General features: G+C 43.7%; 1 protein-coding gene across 1 annotated transcript; it reads left to right on the forward strand.

The window, feature by feature from the left end:
* Positions 1-4,769: 4,769 nt before the first annotated feature.
* On the forward strand, positions 4,770-22,300 carry LOC106601146 (heparan sulfate glucosamine 3-O-sulfotransferase 2). Its single transcript, XM_014193108.3, has 2 exons — positions 4,770-5,881; positions 21,319-22,300. Exons 1-2 carry the CDS (start codon positions 5,346-5,348, stop codon positions 21,935-21,937), a joined length of 1,155 nt encoding a protein of 384 aa, XP_014048583.1. The 5' UTR covers positions 4,770-5,345; the 3' UTR covers positions 21,938-22,300.
* The last annotated feature ends 475 nt before the right edge of the window (positions 22,301-22,775 follow it).

Genomic DNA, 22,775 nt, shown 5'->3' on the forward strand with positions numbered 1-22,775 from the left:
GCTGGACCATGGCACCAGGCTGGTGAATACCGTCACCCACCGGAGGAGATAGAGGCAGCCAAGGCGGAGCGGCGCCATTATGAGGCTTTATACGCGCCGATTGGGAAGCACGAGAGGCACCCCCAAGATATATTTTGGGGGGGGCACACGGGTAGTTTGGCTGGGCCAAAGGTGAGCCCTAAGCCAACTCCCCGTGCTTATTATGGGGAGCGTATGGAGTGCGGAAGTGCGCACGATCTCGCCCATGCGCACGCACAGTCCGGTGCGAGCGATCCCAGCCCCTCGTAAGTGCCGTGCTAGAGTGGGCATCCAGCCTGAAAGGAGGATGCCTGCACAGCGCATCTGGCCACCAGTGGGCCTCCTAGGACCAGGCTACCCTACGCCTGCTCTACGCACGGCAACCATCAGGCCTCTGCGCAGCCCAGTTCGCCCTGTGCCAGCACTCCGCTCGTACAGGGCTACTATTACCATCCAGCCAGGACGGGTTGTGCAGGAGGTGCGCTCCAGACCTCCAGTGCTTACCCATGGCCCGGTGTATCCTGTTCCTGCTCCTCGCACTAGCCTTGGGGTGCGTGTCTCCAGTCTGGTACCTCCACTACCAGCCCCACGCACCAGGCCTCCAGTGCATCAGCCCAGTCCAGCTCATCCTGCTCCTGCTCCTTGCACTAGCCCTGTGGTGCGTGTCCCTAGTCTGGCGTATCCTATGCGAGCCCCACGCATCAGGCCTTCAGTGTGCAGTCCCCATCCAGAGCTTCCAACGACAGTGCCTCGTCCAGAGCTTCCGGCAACAGGGCCTCGTCCAGAGCTTCCGGCAACAGGGCCTCGTCCAGAGCTTCCGGCAACAGGGCCTCGTCCAGAGCTTCCGGCAACAGTGCCCCGTCCAGAGTGTCTGGCGACAGTGCCCCGTCCAGAGCTTCCGGCGACAGTGCCCCGTAGAGAGATGGCCCACAGTCCGGAGCCGAGAGAGACGGCCCACAGTCCAGAGCCGAGAGAGACGGCCCACAGTCCGGAGCCGAGAGAGACGGCCCACAGTCCGGAGCCGAGAGAGACGGCCCACAGTCCGGAGCCGGCGCAGCGAGAGTCGCCCTACAGTCCGGAATTGGCGCAGCGAGAGTCGCCCTACAGTCCGGAATTGGTGCAGCGAGAGTCGCCCTACAGTCCGGAATTGGCGCAGCGAGAGTCGCCCTACAGTCCGGAATCGGCGCAGCCAGAGTCGCCCTACAGTCCAGAATCTGCGCAGCCAGAGTCGCCCTTCAGCCCGAGGTCTCCAGTGACGCGCATCAGCCTGAGGTCTCCAGCAACACACATCAGCCTGAGGTCTTCAGCGATGCGCCATAGCCCAGAGACTTCGGGAGGGGTAACATTTAATAAGTATTTAGCGGGGGTGGACAGGTTAGGTTGGGGAGTAAGGCCGGAGCCTGAGCCACCTCCATAGTAGGTGGGTTGGGGAGGGGGGGTGTAACACAAGAACCGTCAGTCACGGTGGCCACCCTCCCTTCCCTCCCTTTAGTTTGGGATTATTTTTGTTTTGGGGTTATTTTTGTGTTTTTTGTTTAAGGTGCATCTGGGGTCTGCACCTTTTGGGGGGGGGGGGGGGGGGGTACTGTCACGTTCTGACCAGTAAAGGGGTTATTTGTTATTGTAGTTTGGTCAGGACGTGGCAGGGGGTATTTGTTTTATGTGGTTCGGGGTTGTTGGGTTATGTTGTTATGTAAGAGGGGTGTTTGTTTAGAGTGTTCAGGGGTTTTTGGGCTATGTTCTATGTTAGTATATTTCTATGTTTTTCTAGTCTTTCTATTTCTATGTTTAGTTAATGGGGTTGACCTTCAATTGGAAGCAGCTGCTCCTAGTTGCTTCTAATTGAAGGTCTTATTTAAGAGGGGTGTTTTTCTATGGAATTTGTGGGTAGTTGTCTCCTTGTTTAGTGTTTGTGCACCTGACAGGACTGTTTCGTTATCGTCGTTATTTTTGTATACGTGTTTGTTTCGGTTTTCCCTTCTTTCTGCCATTAAAAAAGATGAGTATACATATTCCCGCTGCGTTTTGGTCTGATCCTTACGACACCCGTTACAGTGTGGGTGGAGTCATTTTCTCTTTCAGACTCCAAGTGATGCATGCAGTCAAGTCTGTGATCTCATTATGGCTGAATGATAGCATGAAAACACATTAAATTAAATTAACAGATGTGCTATGGACAGTAAAGTAAAGAGAGAGGAGGACAGCTCAGCTCGATGCAAAAGGTAACAGAAAGGGCAGCCAGCAGTTTGGTGGAGTGGTTTGCTTAAATATGTAAAATCCTCCTGCTGTGCTGCATACTGTACAGTATCATGGCGGTGGAATGCAGTAGTTTATCCCTGTTCAGCAACATCAAACTACATCAGACTTCAATAAAACACAAGCTGGCTAATCATTTTTTCTTCAACTTGGATAGCACATTTATTTATTTACTGTATATATGGGTGAGGGATATTGTGTCATTGCATTACAGTTGTCACTGCAACTGCAGTTTCTCCCAAAGGGTATAAACAAACACATTCAAAGTTATCTCCCAATGCAGGAAAGCACTTGAACATGTGTGTATCTTAACGTTCATTGTAACTGTGTGACAATCTCTCATTAACAGTATTCAACAGGTAAAAAATTACTACAATAACATGGAAAATGTCATACATAATCTATACTGGATAACAGTATTAAGTTCCCTACATGCACTGCATTGAGACATCTGTCCTTTTTACAGCATTGGGGTACAGGAGTTAGAGCTCAGAGCAGCATACAGTAGAGAACAGTTGCCATTTTCAGCACCATGGTCAGCACAATGCACATTATTAGAACTGTGAACCATTTTCAGCACCATGGACAGCAAAATGCACATTATCACAACTGTGAACCATTTTCAGCACCATGGACAGCACAATGGGCAGTATAAGAACTCAACCATTTTCAGCACCATGGGCAGCATTAGAACTGTGAACAATTTTCAGCACCATGGACAGCATCATGCACATTATTAACACTTTGAACCATTTTCAGCACCGTGGACAGCACCATGCACATTATTATAACCGTGAACCATTTTCAGCACCATGGACAGCATCTTAAGTAATGCTGTGGGGAAAATGTCTTCCTTCAAATTATTGATTATCAAAGACTGATAGGACATGAACTGTCAGCCACCAATCCTTACTACTCCCTCAGAATCTGATGATTAGACCTAATTTATTTGAAATAGGAGGATTTAGAACCACCGCTTTTTATCCGTGTGTATACAGAGACCTACAGTGCCTACTTTTCCAAATTAGACATTTGAGACTCATTATGAAATAAGAAAGCTAACTGTGAGGCAAGGAATGCAGCCAGAGAGGACAGGCTTTTAAAATTCCCTTTGCACTGTTCTGTGGATTCTTTCAATATTAACAATTCTGCTAGATGGAGGTTGAGCTATGAGGACATGAGTCCAGAACCCAGCATCAATACAACAGTCCTCCATCATTCTAAGAGTGATGAACCTACATGACCAGTACAAACTGAGCAGTACACAGTTGGGTAATACTGTCGAGCTCCCTTAGACATGACTGTAAAGCATTTGCACTTTGAAGCCCCAGGGTTCTCTCTAGCTGGGCTGGAAAGGTTAATGAACCCCACTACGCCTTGCTGTATCAATGTCATATTACTGGGGACTGTGCCCCAAATTGATCGGTGGTCCCTAATCACATTTCACTAATAGCAGGTTCAGCCCCATGGCAGAGCCACAGAGTGAAACAGAGAAACAGACTCGCTGGTGCCTCGCTAATTTGGAAAATCTAGTGTTTCACTACTCCAACATTCCCTCTCTGCTCTGTGAGACTGGGAGAGCATCCACATTAGCTGAGTAAACTGATTCAAATATGCTCAAATCATGTAAAGATGTATTGTGAGCCATTACATTTGCTGTTTGGTTTTCAAGTAATGATGCTAAAATGACTGAAATAAAAAGCTGTGATGGAATTGTGGAATAACAAACATGTGTGTGTTTGTATTTGTGTGTGTGGATAAATATTTTGATTTTTATACTTATTACAAGCCCTTAACCAACAATGCAGTTTTAAGAACGCTTCTTTTTCGTAAAACTACATTGTTGGTTTTAAGGGCTTGTAAGTAAGCATTTCACTGTTGTATTCGGCGCATGTGACAAATAAAATGTGATTTGATTTGATGTTGTCTGGTGGGTAGACTGCATGGCTTTACTGGATAACATATGCTAAATGGGTGTCCTTAGGTATGACACAAAGCAACATGTTTATCTCCTTGGCTACAGTGCAGGGCCCCAGAACACCCATCTGTGAGAGAGCTCATAGAATCTTGAAGATTTCACCTGTTCAAATCTAAGCGTTTTATGTCTTAGACTAGAAATATTCAGTCATGTCTGTCAGTTTAGAATGTTCGTGAAAGCAGAGATCTGTGCAACAGCTTGGAGATTCAAGATTAAAGATAATCTTTGTGGTGTACTTTCATGATTGAAAGGGAGCAATTAATGGCCTGCCATTGTGCAATTCAAAGTTATTTTCTGAATAAAAATGCTTGATGTCCAATGAATTCCAATTGGCTACGAGAACACAAATTCATGTGAGTTATGTGGAAATATTCACACACAGGTATCCACATGGACTATGCTTAGGCTACCGGGAGTATTCCTTTAAAAAGTTAAATGCATGGAGAATATGATCATATGAAGAGTGACGTCAGACGGCATCTTTATATATTCATCATCTGTCCCTGACTGCCGCAACGGAATTCTTAAGAACTTTGAGAAAGCAGCCAAACATGAGCTGAACATCGCAGATCCCGTGAAGGCGAGGCTGAAGCTTCGCACGGATTAGAGTCAATGGCAGATTACACCGTGCCTTTTGGAAGAGATGCAGATTTATGGATTTCGGCAGGTTTCCAAAGTCACTCATCATTATCCAACGAACGGCATATTTTACCCAGACCAACGGATTGAGGAAAACGAAGAATGGGATTGAGGATACCGACTCCATGGGGGTTTAAGTGTTTCGACAAAATATTATGCAATTAGTTAATATTACAGATGCAATCATCCTATCACTCAAAATATGAACTCATTTAGGCGGGATCATTCTACTTTTTCCAAGAAAATGGCTGAAATCTATTTATTCCAAAGTTATCCAACAATTGTTTAATTGGAAACGATGCAAATTGTGCACAGGTAATTTCTTGGAGGAACATTTACCTGGTTTTCTGTCGTATTGGGATGTTGGCAGAGGCAGAGTCCTGTTCCACAGGGAGACACCGCAGTCCAGGCGCAGCACAGAAGAAAAACATGCAGTCCCTTGACCCATGGAGATATGGCATATAGGTTGATCTCAAACCGAATCGTGCCATCTTCAAATAGGTTGAGCAAACGATTTATTTTTATATTCACCATTTCATTGTCCTTCACATATTTATGCTACAGCATACTGTTTTGTTGTGGTACAATCATGCCAACCCAGAGTTATGAGGAAAAAAGGTGCCTCCATCAAAAAAACGTAGGAAGCAAAAAACTTCTGCAAAAAGATTGCACCGCGGACAGGAGGACTGCTCTGGATGAGACTTTAAACGTGGCACTCACTCACCAAGGATCAAGTCATGCTCGCAACCAAAGTAGAAATTCTGCCTTGCCCATCACTCACAAACGGAGTATTGCCCCATCCGAATATAATATTACTGTTGCACAGAAATATGGAAACAAGAAGTTACCTAACGCGCTAATCGTCGGGGTGAAGAAGGGCGGCACCAGGGCGGTGCTGGAGTTCATTCGAATTCATCCAGATGTGCGCGCGCTTGGAACAGAGCCCCACTTTTTCGATAGAAACTATGACAGAGGATTGGACTGGTACAGGTACGAAATGTCACGTTGATTTAAATATATAATAGACTAATTTGTCTGTTTATGATATATTTCATTTTCAATATTTTATTTTTTGAACAAGTGCATGCCCCATATGAAGGAATTTGTCACAATAAAACAGTAGGCTTAGGCTGAGTAGTCTTATGACTTCTTACAACCTAATGTATGTAGGCCTGCCTATGAGATAATATAGATATGCTTGGGTGTATTGCCTCGGTATCCATTATATTCTAACGCTTATCTCTGGCATTATTAGTCAACTTTAAAAGTGTGTAGCAGAGTGTATACTTGACTGTCCCACGATTGTCTTCATGAAAGTCCATAACGTTTTTCATGATCATTAGGCTAATCATGTACCTTGTGGGATGGAATAAGTGTGCAGTATATTCCCTCCTCTCTACCTACCACTCTTGTTGAAATTGTTGATAATGATCACTTAGAGATCCTTTTTCATAACACAATACAGCAGAGAACACTCATACTGAGTATAACAATCATTAGGGACACCTTCCCAATATTGAGTTGCAGACTCAGTTCATCGAGCATGGACTCTACAAGGTGTCGAAAGCATTCCACAGAGATGTTGGCCCATGTTGACTCCAATGCTTTCCACAGTTGTGTCAAGTTGGCTGGATGTCCTTTGGGTGGTGGACAATTTTTGATACACACGGGAAACTGTTGAGTGTGAAACACCCAGCAACGTTGCTGTTCTTGACACAAACCGGTGCACCTGGCACCTACTACCATACACCGTTCAAAGGCACTTAAATATTTTGTCTTCCCCATTTACCCTCTGAATGGTACACACACAATCCATGTCTCATTTGTCTCAAGGCGTAAATGTCCTTCTTTAACCGTTCTCCTCCCCTTCATCTACAGTAATTGAAGTGGATTTAACAAGTGATGTCAATAAGGGATTATTGCTTTCACCTGGATTCACCTGGTCAGTCTATTTCATGGAAAGTGCAGGTGTTATTAATGTTTTGTATTCTCAGTGTAGATACACTAGATGACTGAAAATTATGTGGACACCTGCTCGTCGAACATCTCATTCCAAAATGATGGGCATTAATATGGATGTTGGTCCCCCCATTGCTGCTATAACAACCTCCACTCTTCTGGTAAGACTTGCTTCCATTGAGCCACAAGAGCATTAATGAGGTTGGGTCGCAGTCGCCGTTCCAATTCATCCCTAAGGTGTTCGATGGAGTTGAGGTCAGGGCTCTGTGCAGGCCAGTCAAGTTCTTCCACACTGATCTCGACAAACCTTTTCTGCATGAACCTCACTTTATGCATGGGGGCATTGTCATGCTGAAACAGGAAAAGTTTTTCCTCAAACTGTTGCCACAAAGTTGGAAGCACAGAATTGTCTAGAATGTCATTGAATGCTGTAGCGTTAAGTTTTCCCTTCACTGGAACTAAGCGGCCTAGCCCAAACCATGAAAAACAGCCCCAGACCATCATTCCTCCTCCACCAAACTTTATAGTCGGCACTGTGCATTGGGGCAGGTAACGTTCTCCTGCCATCCGCCAAACCCAGATTCGTCCGATGGACTGCCAGTTAGTGAAGCGAGATTCATCACTCCAGAGAACCCGTTTCCACTGCTCTACGGTGGCAAGCTTTACACCACTCCAGCCGATGCTTGGCATTGCGCATGGTGATCTTAGGCTTGTGTGTGGCTGCTAGTCCATGGAAACCCATTTCATGAAGCTCCTGATGAACAGTTCTTGTGCTTTGTGCTGACGTTGCTTCCAGAGGCAGTTTGGAACACGGTAGTGAGGGCTGCATCCGAACAGATGATTTCTTCTCACTACGCGCTTCAGCACTCGGTGGTCCCGTTCTGTGAGCTTGTGTGGCCTACCACCTTGCAGCTGAGCCGTTGTTGCTCCTAGACGTTTCCACTTCACAATAACAGCAGTTGACCGGGGAAGCTGTAGCAGGGCAGAAATTTGACGAACTGACTTGTTGAAATTCAATGAGCTCTTCAGTAAGGCCATTCTACTGCCAATGTTTGTCTATGGAGATTGCATGGCTGTGTGCTCAGTTTTATATACCTGTCAGCAATGGTGTGACTTAAATAGTCAAATCCACTAATTTGAAGGGGGGGCCACATACTATATAGTGTAGTTTGTGAGATAATTGATCTAAAGCTTTGATTTCTCAAGGTGTACAAATATTTCGGAATACCAGATTAAAAGAAACACTCAGACCGAAAGCAATTGGAATTGTAAGCATTACAAGTAAATCATGCCCCAAATCCAGGATGAAGTTACTTTGGCTTGATACCCAGGTTGAAATGCCACAGTATAGCTGCAGTGTCGAATTTCAGTAAGTAAACATGCAGATCAACGGTAATAGATATTTTCAGGGGCAGACTTTGAAGAAACCCTCTCCAGCAGAAACATGACTAATATTGATTAGTGACCTCGGATAAGGTAGGACTCCTCCTGCCTTCCCTCTGACGGGATGCCGCTCCAGTGTACATCGATGAGACGGGACACTGGCGCTGTCTCTTACCCATGAGTCAGACCTTGGATAAAGAAGTCCATAGGAGAGTAATAGCCTTTTCTCATTATTGTGCCTACCCAAACAGTACCGTGCTGGCTTTTATATTTTCCTTTCACATGATCCTTTCCAGCATGGCCAGATCCAGTAAATCTCAGCTCAGCTTGGCTCAGTTGTGTGACTCTGCCTGCTCTCATCCCTTGGCAGCCGTAAGACCATTGCTGAAGATGGTACCTGCATGCCTAAAAGCAGGCATTACACAGGTGTCACATTCTCCTCTTTGACAGAACATGGTGCCTGTTGAGTGAAACCGTGCAGGGAACTCTCATGGGTCGAATCTACACTTAGCTGAGAGAAAAAAAACACTGAAACCAAGAATGTTCTGTTCTGTGGGAGGTTCTGTCAGACAGGCCACTCTAGTGAAATCACCCAGCAGCTCTCCCTAAGCCCAGATAGTTGTGGTGTGTGCTCACTGTCCCATCGCAGTGTGAAGCCATTTATACCTGCTGTGTTTAAGTCAATTGAGTCAGACTCACCCATGGGGAGCTGCTTAAATCAATAAAAGGGACTTGGAGGCATTCAGTTCAGGGCTGAGGACCCGACGTAGCAGTGCTTTTTCATGCACTTAGCTCTGGAGGTTAAGAATAGGCCTATAATATAACTGCAATAATGTTAATATTAGACTAAAAGAACAGTGGGAAGTTTGTGTGCAGTAGGCTTGTGCCAATATAGTGCCAATATTAGCAGATACTGTATTCATGTAATTAGTTTCACGTTAATTATTAATTACACATCCACACTTACGTACCCACCCCCATCCATGCATGCACACACACACACACAGGCTCTAAATTCATCAGTACTATTTGGGGACTGATTAATTAAAATGCCACAGAGGCCAGGACCTAGCAATAGTTTCTCTAATCCCCTCTGAAAGCAATTTTAGTTTAGCCACTGACATCTTGCAATAAGAGCCACATAAATGCCGCCAGTAATGAGAAAGATAAATTGGCTGATAAACGTCAGAAGTTCCATACAAATCACCTTTAATAATGTGCTTTAAGAGAGTCTTATTTTTCATTGTATTTCAGTCCAAGACATGAGACACCATCCATTTAAATGTAATGAGTGTTTGCTAGATTAGTTCACCTCAGTCATGGTGGCTGAAACTTCATGCAGACTAGAACTAATACGACCTGGTCTCAGCATTAAATAATACGATTGTCACCATCGTCTGATGAGGCACTGTGATAGACTGTCCTCTATTTGTATTCTTTTTAATTGTGAATTACTTGCATAATCCAACTATTTTCACCCCACTGTAAGTGACAGACCTGTGCGACGACAGTGAAATGGTGGTGTTCATTACTTGATCTCCAGAATAGAATAAGACCCATTTGGCCTCATTTGTGGCGGCAGGTAGTCTAGTGGTTAGAGCGTTGGACTTGTAACCGAAAGGTTGCAAGATCAAATCCAAATTTTTGAAAGGTTCAAATCCCCGAGCTGACAAGGTAAAAATCTGTTGTTCTGCCCCTGAACAAGGCAGTTAACCCACTGTTCCTAGGCTGTCATTGAAAATAAGAATTTGTTCTTATTGACTTGCCTAGTTAAATAAAGGTAAAATAAAAATGTAGATTGCATGTGAGTGTCTCTCCATCCCTGTGACTATATAAGGGGCAGCTGAATCATACATTATACTGCAACCAACTCCGCAACACTTTGTGGACGCGTTTTTCAATTTTCGCACACGATCAAAAGAATCTAACAAATCCGCATCACTACACACCATCGCCATCAGAATTTAAAAGGGCATCTCAGCTCTACTGATTTTACAGGAGTCAGACGCACATCAAATAGATTCCCTGAGAAGTGTTCAAATTGTGCAAGAGGCCTCGTAGAATCTGCTTCAGCCAAGAGTATTCTCCAGGTCCACTGTTAATTGGCTCAGGGAGGATACTGAGCCCTGGAACTCTAACGTCAGAAAGGTTGACGAGGACAGAAAGTTGTCTGCTGCTCATTTAACGGAGGGAACTGCGCATTCCATTGGCCCAGGCATCTCTTTTCACAAGTAATGAGGACTCTTAATCCCGATATAGCTCAGAAACATGTAGCAGTTAACATTAATTACAAAAACAACTCCTCTCGGGAATATCCCCCAAAGACACCATGGCACAGTGTGGTTTTGGTATTAGGATTTTGTATTGAATAAGTCATTAGCTAGAGTTGCCAGCAGCAAGAGACAGAGATAGTGGTGTTGTGAGTTTCCTACTCAAAGAGACAGAGATAGAGACTTTACCAACTGTAGGTAACCCAGCTGTACATATCATTAAGAGCTGTTGAGAAAGGTAGACCACCCTGGAGGCAAGGCCACACAAGGACATTATTCTGAGAGATGGAATCTAACATGGCCGACACCATGCCTAGCAATGTATAATGTGATTAAATAAATGTGTAGTTTTGACTGTAGTAAATTGAGTTTGATTAAATGGGGATATGCACAATTCTGTTCAAACTGTTTTTCCTGGAGTCTAGTCTAGTTAGTAAAATACATAGTATACACGCATCAAACAATTTCCGGAATGATAATGGCGTCGAAGGAGATGGCCGGCGTTTTACGATTCCATAACCAATTGTGCTATGGTGTATGTTTTTTTGCATTATCTGTAACTTATTTTGTACATAATGTTTCTGCCACCGTGTCTTATGACCGAAAAGAGCTTCTTGATATCAGGGCAGCGATGACTCACCCCGTACTGGAGGAATTCTTCTTCTTCAACGAGTTGGACAGGAAAGATTTACTCCAGACACCCGACAAGGCCCTCATCCCTGTCATTCTCAGGAGGAAAAGACGGAGATATCGTGGACGATGGTCCGGGTGCCTTGTAAGGATCTGTCGCCGAGAGGATAATCTACCTTTACCATCGGTCCTATTAGCCAATGTACAATCAATCGATAATAAAATGGACGACCTACGAGCACGTATATCGTACCAACAGGACATTATAAACTGTAATATCTTATGTTTCACCGAGTCGTGGCTGAACGACGACATGATTAACATACAGTTGGCGGGTTTCAAGCTTTTTCTGTAGGATAGAACAGCGGCCTCTGGTAAGACAAGGGGCGGCGGCCTATCTATATTTGTAAACAACAGCTGGTGCACAAATTCTTAGGAAGTCTCGAGGTTTTGCTCGCCTGAGATAGTGTGGTCTACAGCTTATCATGAGATACTCTATCTACCAAGAGAGTTTACATCTATATTTTCCGTAGCTGTCTATATGCACTGAGACAGCACTCAATGAGCTGTATACGGCCATAAGCAAACAGGAAAACGCTCATCCAGAGGCGGGGACTTTATTGCAGGGAAACTCAAATCAGTTTTACCTCATTTCTGTCAGCATGTTAAATGTGCAACCAGAGGGAAAACAACTCCAGACCACCTGTACTCCACACACAGAGACACGTACAAAGCTCTCCCTCAACCTCCATTTGGCAAATCTGACCATAATTCTATCCTCCTGATTCCTGCTTACAAGCAAAAACTTAAGCAGGAAGCACCTGTGACTCGGTCAATAAGAAAGTGGTCAGATGAAGCAGATGATAAGCTACAGGACTGTTTTGCAAGCACAGACTGGAATATGTTCCTGGATTCTTCCGATGGCATTGAGGAGTACACCACATCAGTCACTGGCTTCATCAATAAGTGCATCGATGACATCATCCCCACAGTGACCGTATGTACTGTACATACCCCAACCAGAAGCCATGGATTACAGGCAACATCTGCTTTCAAGGAGCGGGGCTCTAACCCGGAAGCTTATAAGAAATTCCGCTATGCCCTCCGACAAACCATCAAACAGGCAAAGCGTCAATACAGGATTAAGATTTAATCGTACTACACCAGCTCCAACGCTCCTCGGATGTGGCAGGGCTTGCAAACTATTACAGACACAAACCTACCAGAAGAGTGACACAAACCTACCAGACGAGCTAAATTACTTCTATACTCGTTTCAAGGCAAGTAACACTGAAACATGCATGAGAGCACCAGCTGTTCCGGAAGACTGTGTGATCACGCTCTCCATAGCCAATGTGAGTAAGACCTTTAAACAGGTCAACATTCACAAGACCGCAGGGCCAGACGGATTACCAGGACGTGTACTCCAAGCATGCGTTGACCAACTGACAAGTGTCTTCACTGACAGTCTGTAATACCAACATGTTTCAAGCAGACCACCATAGTTCCTGTGCCCAAGAACACTAAGGTAACCTACCTAAATGACTACTGACCCGTAGCACTCACGTCTGTAGCCATGAAGAGCTTTGAAAGGCTGGTCATAGCTCACATCAACACCATTATCCAAGAAAACCTAGACCCACTCCAATTTGCATACTGCCCCAACAGATCCACAGATGATGCAATCTCTATTGCACTCAACACTGCCATTTCTCACCTGGACAAAAGGAATACCTATGTGAGAATGCTATTCATTGACTACAGCTCAGCGTTCAACACCATAGTGCCCTCAAAGCTCATCACTAAGCTAAGGACCCTGGGACTAAACACCTCCCTCTGCAACTGGATCCTGGACTTCCTGACGGGCCTCCTCCAGGTGGTAAGGGTAGGGAACAACACATCCACCATGCTGATCCTCAACACAGGGGCCCCTCTGGGGTGTGTGCTCAGTCCCCTTCTGTTCTCCCTGTTCACTCATGACTGCATGGCCGTGCCACTCCATGGCACTCCAACACCATCATCAATTTTCCAGATGACACAAGAGTGGTAGGCCTGATCACTGACAATGATGAGACAGCCTATAGGGAGGAGGTCAGAGACCTGGTCGTGTGGTGCCAGGACAACAACCTCTCCCTCAACGTGATCAAGACATAGGAGATGACTGTGGACTACAGGAAATGGAGGACCGAGCACACCCCCATTCTCATCGACAGGGCTGTAGTGGAACAGGTTGAGGGCTTCAAGTTCCTTGGTGTCCACATCACCAACAAACGATCATGGTCCAAACACACTAAGACAGTCGTGAAGAAGGCATGACAAAGTCTATTCACCCTCATGAGACTGAAAAGATTTGTCATGGGTCCTCAAATCCTCAAAAGGTTCTTCAGCTGCACGATCAAGAGCATCCTGACTGGTTGCATCACTGCCTGGTATGGCAACTGCTCGGCCTCCAACCGCAAGGCAATACAGAGGATAGTGCGTACGGCCCAGTACATCACTGGAGCCAAGCTTCCTGCCATCCAGAACCTCTATATCAGGCGGTGTCAGAGGAAGGCCCTAAAAATTGTCAAAGACTCCAGCCACCCTAGTCATAGACTGTTCTCTCTGCTACCTCACAGCAAGCGGTACCGGAGCGCCAAGTCGAGGTCCAAAAGGCTTCTTAATGGCTTCTACCCACAAGCCATAAGACTCCTGAACAGCTAATCAAAAGGCTACCCAGACCCCTCTTTTACGCTGCTGCTACTCTCTGTTTATAATCTATGCATAGTCACTCTACCTACATGTATATTTTAGCTCAATTACCTCGACTAACCGCTGCCCCTGCACATTGACTCTGTACCGGTAGCCCCGTATATAGCCTCGCTTGTTATTTTACTGCTGCTGTTTAATTTTTTGTTACTTTTATTCAAAAGTTTAAATTTTTTACTTATCTATTTTTTACTTAACACTTTTTTTTCTTAACTGCTTAAAGCATTGTTGGTTAAGGGCTTGTAAATAAGCATTTCGCTGTAAGGTCTACACCAGTTGTATTCGGCACATGTGACAAATAAAATGGATTTTGATTTTGATTTGATTTGATTCCTTGCAAGAAATATTCCAATGTTTCCTATCTCTAGCATATGCCAGGTGTCTTTGGACTATTTGCATTTCAACTACAGACTGAATGAAATTTTGCAGTGTCTCATTATGCGTTGGTAATGTTTTCCATTATTCCCTGCAGTTCAGCAGAAAGCCTTTTGCAAAGACAGACAGGGGGAAATGTGACAGGAGGAAACAAGTTTAAACTGAACAGGATGTGAGGACAGGCTGACATGCACTGAAATAGTTTTGTTTACACTGTGTTTCTTTGAAATTGGCAGCTGAGCTGCAGTTAATTCATCTGAAACATTTACACAATTAACTGAAATGCTCATCTGAGGATGTGCAGCTTGCCAGCCATGGATTTCGGGGTCTTCCTGAGAGTGTCTTCATTTTGGGATAGTTGGACACTTTCCCACATCAAAGTCAGACACAGTAACAGCATTTGGTTCGCCTTAATTCAATGCTTTATCGCTTCAGGAGAGCAATTGTCTCTCAACATCCTCAGTGGATTATAATATTCATATGCACTGTCATTTCTGTGAAACATAGTGCACAGACAACACGACTAAATCAGACATCTTTGAGGTCAGACTGATTCTGAAATATTTGTTTCCCATACAGACAAACAGGACAGTCCTTACGTAAAAACATAGTTCACTCTGGAAAAGATTGATAAGGTGTGTACACAACAGATCAGAGCTTTGTTTCAAATTGAATTAGACCTGCTGCTGGTTGTCTTGGCAGTTGACTCTAATTGATTTCTTGGTCTAGTTAACCAACCAGCTGACCTGGCTTCAGTATTGCTGTCTGGGACGTTGCTCGGTAACTCTTAATTGACTTCCATTGAGACCAGCTTCTGTCGCTGCTGACTGGTGATTAATGCTTGGACGTCATCCCAGCAGAAATGGGAGTGAGTGAAATATTAATAAGATAATCTTTTCCAGTGGAGACAGAATGAAGCTATTTCCTTCGTACCAGGCGAGGGGAATAGACTGCGGTGATGGGGTTGTATAGCGACTCTGGTTTTATTACAGCATTGTGCATTATAACACGTGAAGCTGTGTAATTGCAATCTGGGCTGTTCGCAACCGTTAACATAACATGGTCTGTACAAATTAACACTCCTTGTGTCATTGAAGATATGATGTAGCCATACCTTAAACATAGACACATAAAGTAGTTTGTAGCAATACTCTATAATGATTTAAAAGCTTTCTCAAATACTGGTATTACCTGTCCCTGAATCCTATAACCTTAGATAGAGTATTCACTGTATTGTTGTGAAATGTAATACAAATTAGAAGATGAAAGGCTTCAGAATGAAAGCAATGGATAAGAGTAGGACTGTCTAAGTGAATGTGAATATAATTCAGGCCCCGGTAATAGAGGTGCAGTATGTGAGAAAGCTTTGAAATCCACATACAATACTGTGTAACACCACACTTCAACAACATGCTCTTAGCATCCACCAAGAAAGCAATATAGACATGCTCTAAATCCCAGGCTTATCCCTGCACTGATCTCACTTCATCTTACGTTCTACAGATCATTTGGAAGTGACCATGATGAGCCATGAGACCTTTGTCATAATTTAATCAGGAGCTTTTCCAAATAACCCCCACTCGAGCCAAGGCCATCCCAACACCACAGATAATGGACACGTTGAAGTCACCATGCTCCCTGTCCCTGGTTAGTAGACAGTAACTCACAAGCTGTGTATTGTATAATATGCAGGGTTCATTATTAGTCTGTGTGATGACAGACACGCTCTGCTCTGCCAGAGATAGGGGCCACTCTCTAAATCTCTCCGTCTGTCTGTTGCATGGACGCTGCCTGCTTGTCATGATTGATGGTTTCCAATTTAAATCCCAATCAGATCTGGCCCTCGCATTACTGTCCAATCCTCCGACTCATCATAAAGCTGGGTAATTAGTACAATGAGGCCTGGATTAATTCTGTTGAAAACAGTGTGTCACCGCCACAACCTTTCTACTGACAGTGGATGATAGCTTGAACATGGAGGACATGAATACAACACTGAAGAAGCCAAACAATATCCACAAAGCAGTGGAGGCTGCTGAGGGGAGGATGGCTCATAATAATGTCTGAAACAGAGCAAATGGAATGGCATCAAACCATGTTTGATGTATTTGATACCATTCCACTGATTCCGCTCCAGCCATTACCACGAGCCTGTCCTAACCAAATAAGGTGCCACCAACCTCCTGTGCAACAAATGTTTGAGATTAAACAGAATGCTCCATGATTGAGTTTTTGATTTAGCCACATCAATACCTGACTCTGTACATCTATTGAAAGATGCTATGCTACGTTTTAACTCAACCTTAGAGAGGCCACACGTGTTCTGTGCGTCTGCCGTCACACACATTCCATTTCGTCCACATCAAAAGACCTGCTAATGACCATACCAAAGTTATGTATACGCACTACTGTGGTTCACGAGCAAATATTTACTGAGGACTCTTATAATGCACTCAATTCCCTCTTGATCTGAAACATCAATGAAGTTACACTGGTGAGGTCTGGGTTAATTGATTGTGCTGAAGGAGATGATCCAAAGCTGACCTTTACCTGCTGCTACGGTGTTACATGCCTGATATAGCTGGTGGCTGGGTGTCTGTACAATGTTGACTTGCTCAGTGGAGTCACGTTAGCAGCCAGGGAACTTGGCACTTTCTTTAGCACTTTTAATGTTACAGTATGCCAGACATGATTTTTAGGTGTTGGTCTCAACACATCTGTCAGGGGGGGTATGAAATACACACGTGTGTTTTTACCGGTGAGGGGGGAATTGCTATCCCTTTGCAATCTTGTGAGCACTGGGCACATTTACAATGTTGGTATAGATCCTCCACACCTCGGTTCATTTTAACAGAGTGATTAAAATGTCACAGCCAAGCCTGTAACACATCCTGACTCCTCTCAGAGTTTCACCAATAACCTGAACAGGAGACGGCTGTAAATTACTCCAGTCAATTTAGTTCCAGCTCACAGGATCCGGATGATGATCAGAGCAGGGAGCCCATCCATCTCTCTACATCTTCGATTCATGACACAAAATGCCAGTTACTGCCAGCTTTATAGATATGTGTGTGTGGGTGTACTGTATGTGTCAAAACGTGTGCAATGGCAGTACAGTTCCACATTGTGTGTATACCTTCCAACTATATTCTATCTCATTATTAATATTTTACTAATGGTTAATTCTACAGAGTTATCTGATAGGATTTACAATATATCATCTACCAGCATTCTCCACTGTAACTTAGTCCCAGAGCTCCACACAGCTCGTCGATATTGAGAGCTGGAGTGATCATGGTGACCCTATCCTTTTGAGAGTAGGCCTATCGAGCGACAATGAAGGCTTTCAGAAAGCTACGCTACTGAAGGTGCTCGCTGTTCTCTTCAAGCATCATAGGGTGTCAGGACAGAATACACTGCTGCTAAATGGCTTACAACATGTCACAGTAACCTTGGCATATTACAATTACAGCGAGAGCCTCCTGTCCTCTCTTATGCTACAAGCACCTCCATTGAAAAAGGCAGGCATCTAAATACAGGAAGGCCAACGCAAATAGCAACTGGCAATTAATGTTAGTGGAAGTTTCAGGTGTGATATCAGACCTTTGCATGGTGCCATTCCTAATTTCCCACTGTGGTGGTTGTGTTTTCAGTTAAGCAGTCAGTATGCTCATATGAATAACTGTTCTTCTCCCCGGTTTGGGTATTTACATAAGAGGAAAATGGAAGATGGCACTTTAGTTGTCATGGGCGTCGTAAGGATTGGACCAAGGCGCAGCGGGGAAAGTGCTCATCTTCTTAATTTATTTAAAGATAACACTTGAACAAAATAAACAAAACGACGAATCAGTTCCATAAGGCAACACAGGCTATACAGGAAAACAACCACCCACAAAAACACAAGTGTAACAAACACAACCAAATATGGCCTCCAATTAGAGACAACGACAACCAGCTACCTCTAATTGGAGGTCATTACCAAAAACCAACATAGAAATAGAAAACTAGATATAAACATAGAAATAGATAACATAGAACCTAAACCCAAAAACACCGAAACACACAAAACAAACACCCCCTGCCACGCCCTGACCAAACTACAATGACAAATATCCCCTTTACTGGTCAGGACGTGACATTAGTTAAATATTCATGAAATAATTATTGATGAGAAGCAGGTTTATATTCTGGTCAGTTGAATGTTTTGTAATCATGTGGATGGGCTTTAATTTATAATATTCAATATCTGTAAAACAAATGTTAGTTCAATAAAAAACTATGAAGAACAGCAGGTGGACAATTTATTTGATCAATGTAATATATTGTAATTATTGCATATTTTTTTCTGATTAGACCTGAGAGGGTAAATTAATTTTTCAGATACATGACATGAATTAAATCCCTGCTGAAATGAGAATGTGTGCACAACATGAAGGCCTGCACTATGGAAGTTTACATTATGGTAATGCAAATTCCACCAATTTAATTAAAATCAGGTTAACAAAACAGTGATAAAGCTGTCCCTGACAAGTTGTTAACGTTTAATGACGAAGAGAAGGGGGGAATAATCTAAAGAGCAAATGTACATGCGTATCTCATCACTCCAATCATGAACAAATAAAGTTTGATTCAAGCTAGGTTTCTGTTCTACCAAACCCGGGACTCAGCAAACCCAGTAGATAATGTGAGCATGTCATGTTGTTTTTGTGCTCCCCAAAATGCACATGTTCCTCTTTAGGCAGTGGAGCATTGTTGTACTGTACTTGGAAAATGGAGAATGTAATTGGTTGTGTGAAGTAAGAGCATCCCATGAATTATATGTTCCATTATGGCTTTTCTATGGAAAGCTGCACAAAAGCTTTTTGTGTCCTGGTCTCATCTGAAACCTTGGTGGATTAAATAAAGTTATAGGAGGTGATGGATTGTCTTTCATTCCTAATCGACAAGAAATGCACCTCTTTGTGGTAGTTGGGAAATGCTACAAAGTACGGCCGCTAAAGCTAGTACAGCACCCACACTCCTTCTCATCAGCAAAAAAGTGACAATTTCAGATCTTGTTCACACTGCGTTCTGCTCCTGCACCAGGCACCAGTGGAAGTGTTAGACTGTCAGTAACACCATCCTGGGTGTTGGTTGGGTTGATTTTTTAAAAGGTTTATGTAATATGCCTAATTGCAGCTATTTATTTTAACAGTGTTGGTAAGAATTGTCAAACAGAAAAGGGTCGCGTTTGAAATTATATAACCCAACAGTGTTGGAATGTCTGTAGCTTTCTCCATGAGATGATATAGGTTCCTAAAATTCCATCAACTCAATAATACATGTATGATGATGGAAGTGTGAAGAAAGACGAAGAATATGCTATACTATAGGTTAAGGTTGATGATGTAACTAAGTTCGGACTCCATCACATAGCACCTGAGATATAGTAGCATGTTTTTAGCGTACGGTAAAGCTGTTTTCTGGGGATGGTGCTACTGTTGTTCTGTTCCTTCCATCCCATGGAAGATTATTGATTGCCTGTGGCGCTAAACTGGTAAGGCTAACTGAGACACCCAGCAGAACAGCACAGGATTCATAAATCAAGCTAAACTGATCAATATTTCTTAGACTGTTAAGGTACACTACATGACCAAAAGTATGTGGACACCTTCAAGTCAAACATCTCATTCCAAAATCATAGGCATTAATATGGAGTTGGTAGCCCCCTTTGCTGCTATAACAGCCTCCACTCTTCTGGGAAGGCTTTCCAATAGATGTTGGAACACTGCTACGGGGACTTGCTTCCATTCAGCCACAAGAGCATTAGTGAGTTCGGGCAGTGATGTTGGGGCAATTAGGCTTGGCTCGCAGTCGGGGATTCAGTTCTTCCCAAAGGTGTTCGATGGGGTTGAGGTCAGGGCTCTGAGCAGGACAGTCAAGTTCTTCCACAAAGATCTCAACAAACCATTTCTGTATTGTCACGCTGAAACAGGAAAGGGCCTTCCCCAAACTGTTGCCACAAAGTTGGAAGCACAGAATCATCAGTCACAGACATAAAGTTACTATTTTATTTACTGTATCAGTTTTAGTGCAAGAATGGTTTTGGGAGAAACTGCTCAATGCACTTTAGGTGGGATCTATCCATATTAATGTTCCAAAGTTTCTAGGAAACAAGGTCCTAACCTGGAGGGAAGAAGCATTTTACTGAATCTAGAGCTTGTATTATGGATACACTATGGGAAAGCCCAGTAGCCTAGAGGTTAGAGAGGTGGACCAGAAGCATGTTGGGAAAGCCAGAAGACACATTTCTATTCTAACCAATGGACAATAATGTTGTATTCAAATGTAGGTTGTAATTGTATCTTAGAACTATTCAGGCCTCCTGGGTGGTACAGCGATCTAAGGTGTTACTACAGACCCGGGTTCATTCCCGGGCTGTGCCACAACCAGCCATGGCCGGGAGTCCCATAGGACGGTGCACAATTGGCGTCGTTAGGGGAGGGTTTGGCCGGTGGGGCTTTACTTGGCTCATCGCGCTCTAGTGACTCCTTTTTTAAATCCAACTTTTGCGTAACCCAGGTTTTAAACAGGATTGATGCATTTCTTAACTCCCTTTGCTCAAATCATGAAAGGAAATTCCCAGAGCAATGCCAGTCTCTACATTTTCTTGGAAAATATCAGAACACTAGTCTTTACTTTGCTATGCATAGATTCCGTAGATATGAGAAAAACTTTACAAAAATTTTAAGATGATGACCTATTTAGTGTGACCCAGATTCTCCCAAGTATCTTTTTCTGTTGGATGTCCTTAATGCAGGTGATTGTGATTTATGAACACCAGTCTAAAATGTGATTGGATGATTTCCCTCCAGCCCTCAGCATCACTGTCACCCTGGAGATAGGGAACAGGAGTTGTTTTCATGAAATCTTTTCAGCTATCGAAGTGGATAACAATTTCTGCAAGACAATTAAATTGCTTTACTATTCTATCCCCTTCTAGAGTACTAATACAATGTATTCCAGGCATAAAAAAATGCATTTTAAATCAATGTTTTTCTCTTTCTGTCTTTCCCTATTTAGAGGACTAATGCCACGGACTCTAGACAGCCAAATCACCTTGGAGAAAACCCCCAGCTACTTTGTGACACGAGAGGCTCCCAGACGCATCGCCAGTATGTCCCCCAACAGCAAGCTGATTGTGGTGGTGCGTAACCCAGTCACCAGGGCCATCTCAGACTACACACAGACTCTGTCCAAGAAGCCGGACATCCCCACCTTCGAGGAGCTGGCCTTCCAGAACCGGAGCCAGGGTCTGGTAGACACCTCATGGAACGCTATCCGCATAGGGATGTACATCCTCCACCTAGAGAACTGGCTGCAGTACTTTCGCCTCTCCCAGATCCACTTTGTGAGCGGCGAGCGGCTGATCACAGACCCGGCGGGGGAGCTGGGCCGAGTCCAGGACTTCTTGGGTCTCAAACGCATCATCACAGACAAGCACTTCTACTTTAACCGAACCAAAGGCTTCCCTTGCCTGAAGAAGCCGGAGAGCAGCAGCCAGCCCCGCTGTCTGGGCAAGTCAAAGGGTAGAACTCATGTGCAGATAGACCGAGAGGTCATTGAGCAGCTCCGGGACTTTTATAGGCCTTTTAATATCAAATTCTATGAGATGGTGGGACAAGACTTTAGGTGGGATTGAGAATATGATTTTAAAAAAGCAGGTGATATGTGTTTATTGAAATGGATACCTCAGTGGAGTCATTCGAATGAGGACACCTTAAAGTAAATCCAATTTCTCTTCATGTTTGAAAATACAGTGCGAGTTTAACAAGGTGTGTGTAATCTGTGTTTAACTTTAAAACCTTTGATATAACTTCCTACTTTAACATCATGCCGGTTGTGTTAACCAAATAAAATAGAAATATATCCTGCCATGCCATTTATTCTCACAATTAGTATTTGTCACACACTAAATTGTGTTTCTTCACAAAGGCCTGTTACTTTTACAACACTGTACCATGTCAATCGTTCCAACTCAATGGACAACAATAAAGAGTATAGAGACAGCTGAGATTTGTTGTAACATGTCTGTCCTATGCTACAGTATGATCACAGACATGACAAAGCTATAGTATGTGAACTTGGCATAAAATGTGTATCATAAAGGCATTCTGGCAAGTTAAGACAATAATGAATGTAAAAACGGTTAATGGATGCCCTCACGCATTTTATCGTATCAAATCATGGGCATTATGATGATAATTGTAAGCATTTGTCTTTTCAGAAGAGGTGGAGTGTAATGGAAAGACATAGAGGAAGACGTGGAGTTGAACTACAGAGCAAAGTGAGCTCTTCATCCAAGGCAGCATGTAGAAAAACAGCAGATGTTTTTACTCGGCCTTTTGCGAAATTAGGAATGGCTTGATTAAAGAAGCTAAACTAAGAAGCTCCCAAACAAGCAGATTCAGATTGAATAATGTAAGTTGAGTACTGCAGTCTTGGTTAAATGTTTTAAGGCAGAACTTGTGCATTAAACA

The sequence above is a fragment of the Salmo salar genome, chromosome 03 (genome assembly GCF_965601325.2).
Source record: "Salmo salar chromosome 03, fSalSal1, whole genome shotgun sequence".
Taxonomy (NCBI): domain Eukaryota; kingdom Metazoa; phylum Chordata; class Actinopteri; order Salmoniformes; family Salmonidae; genus Salmo; species Salmo salar.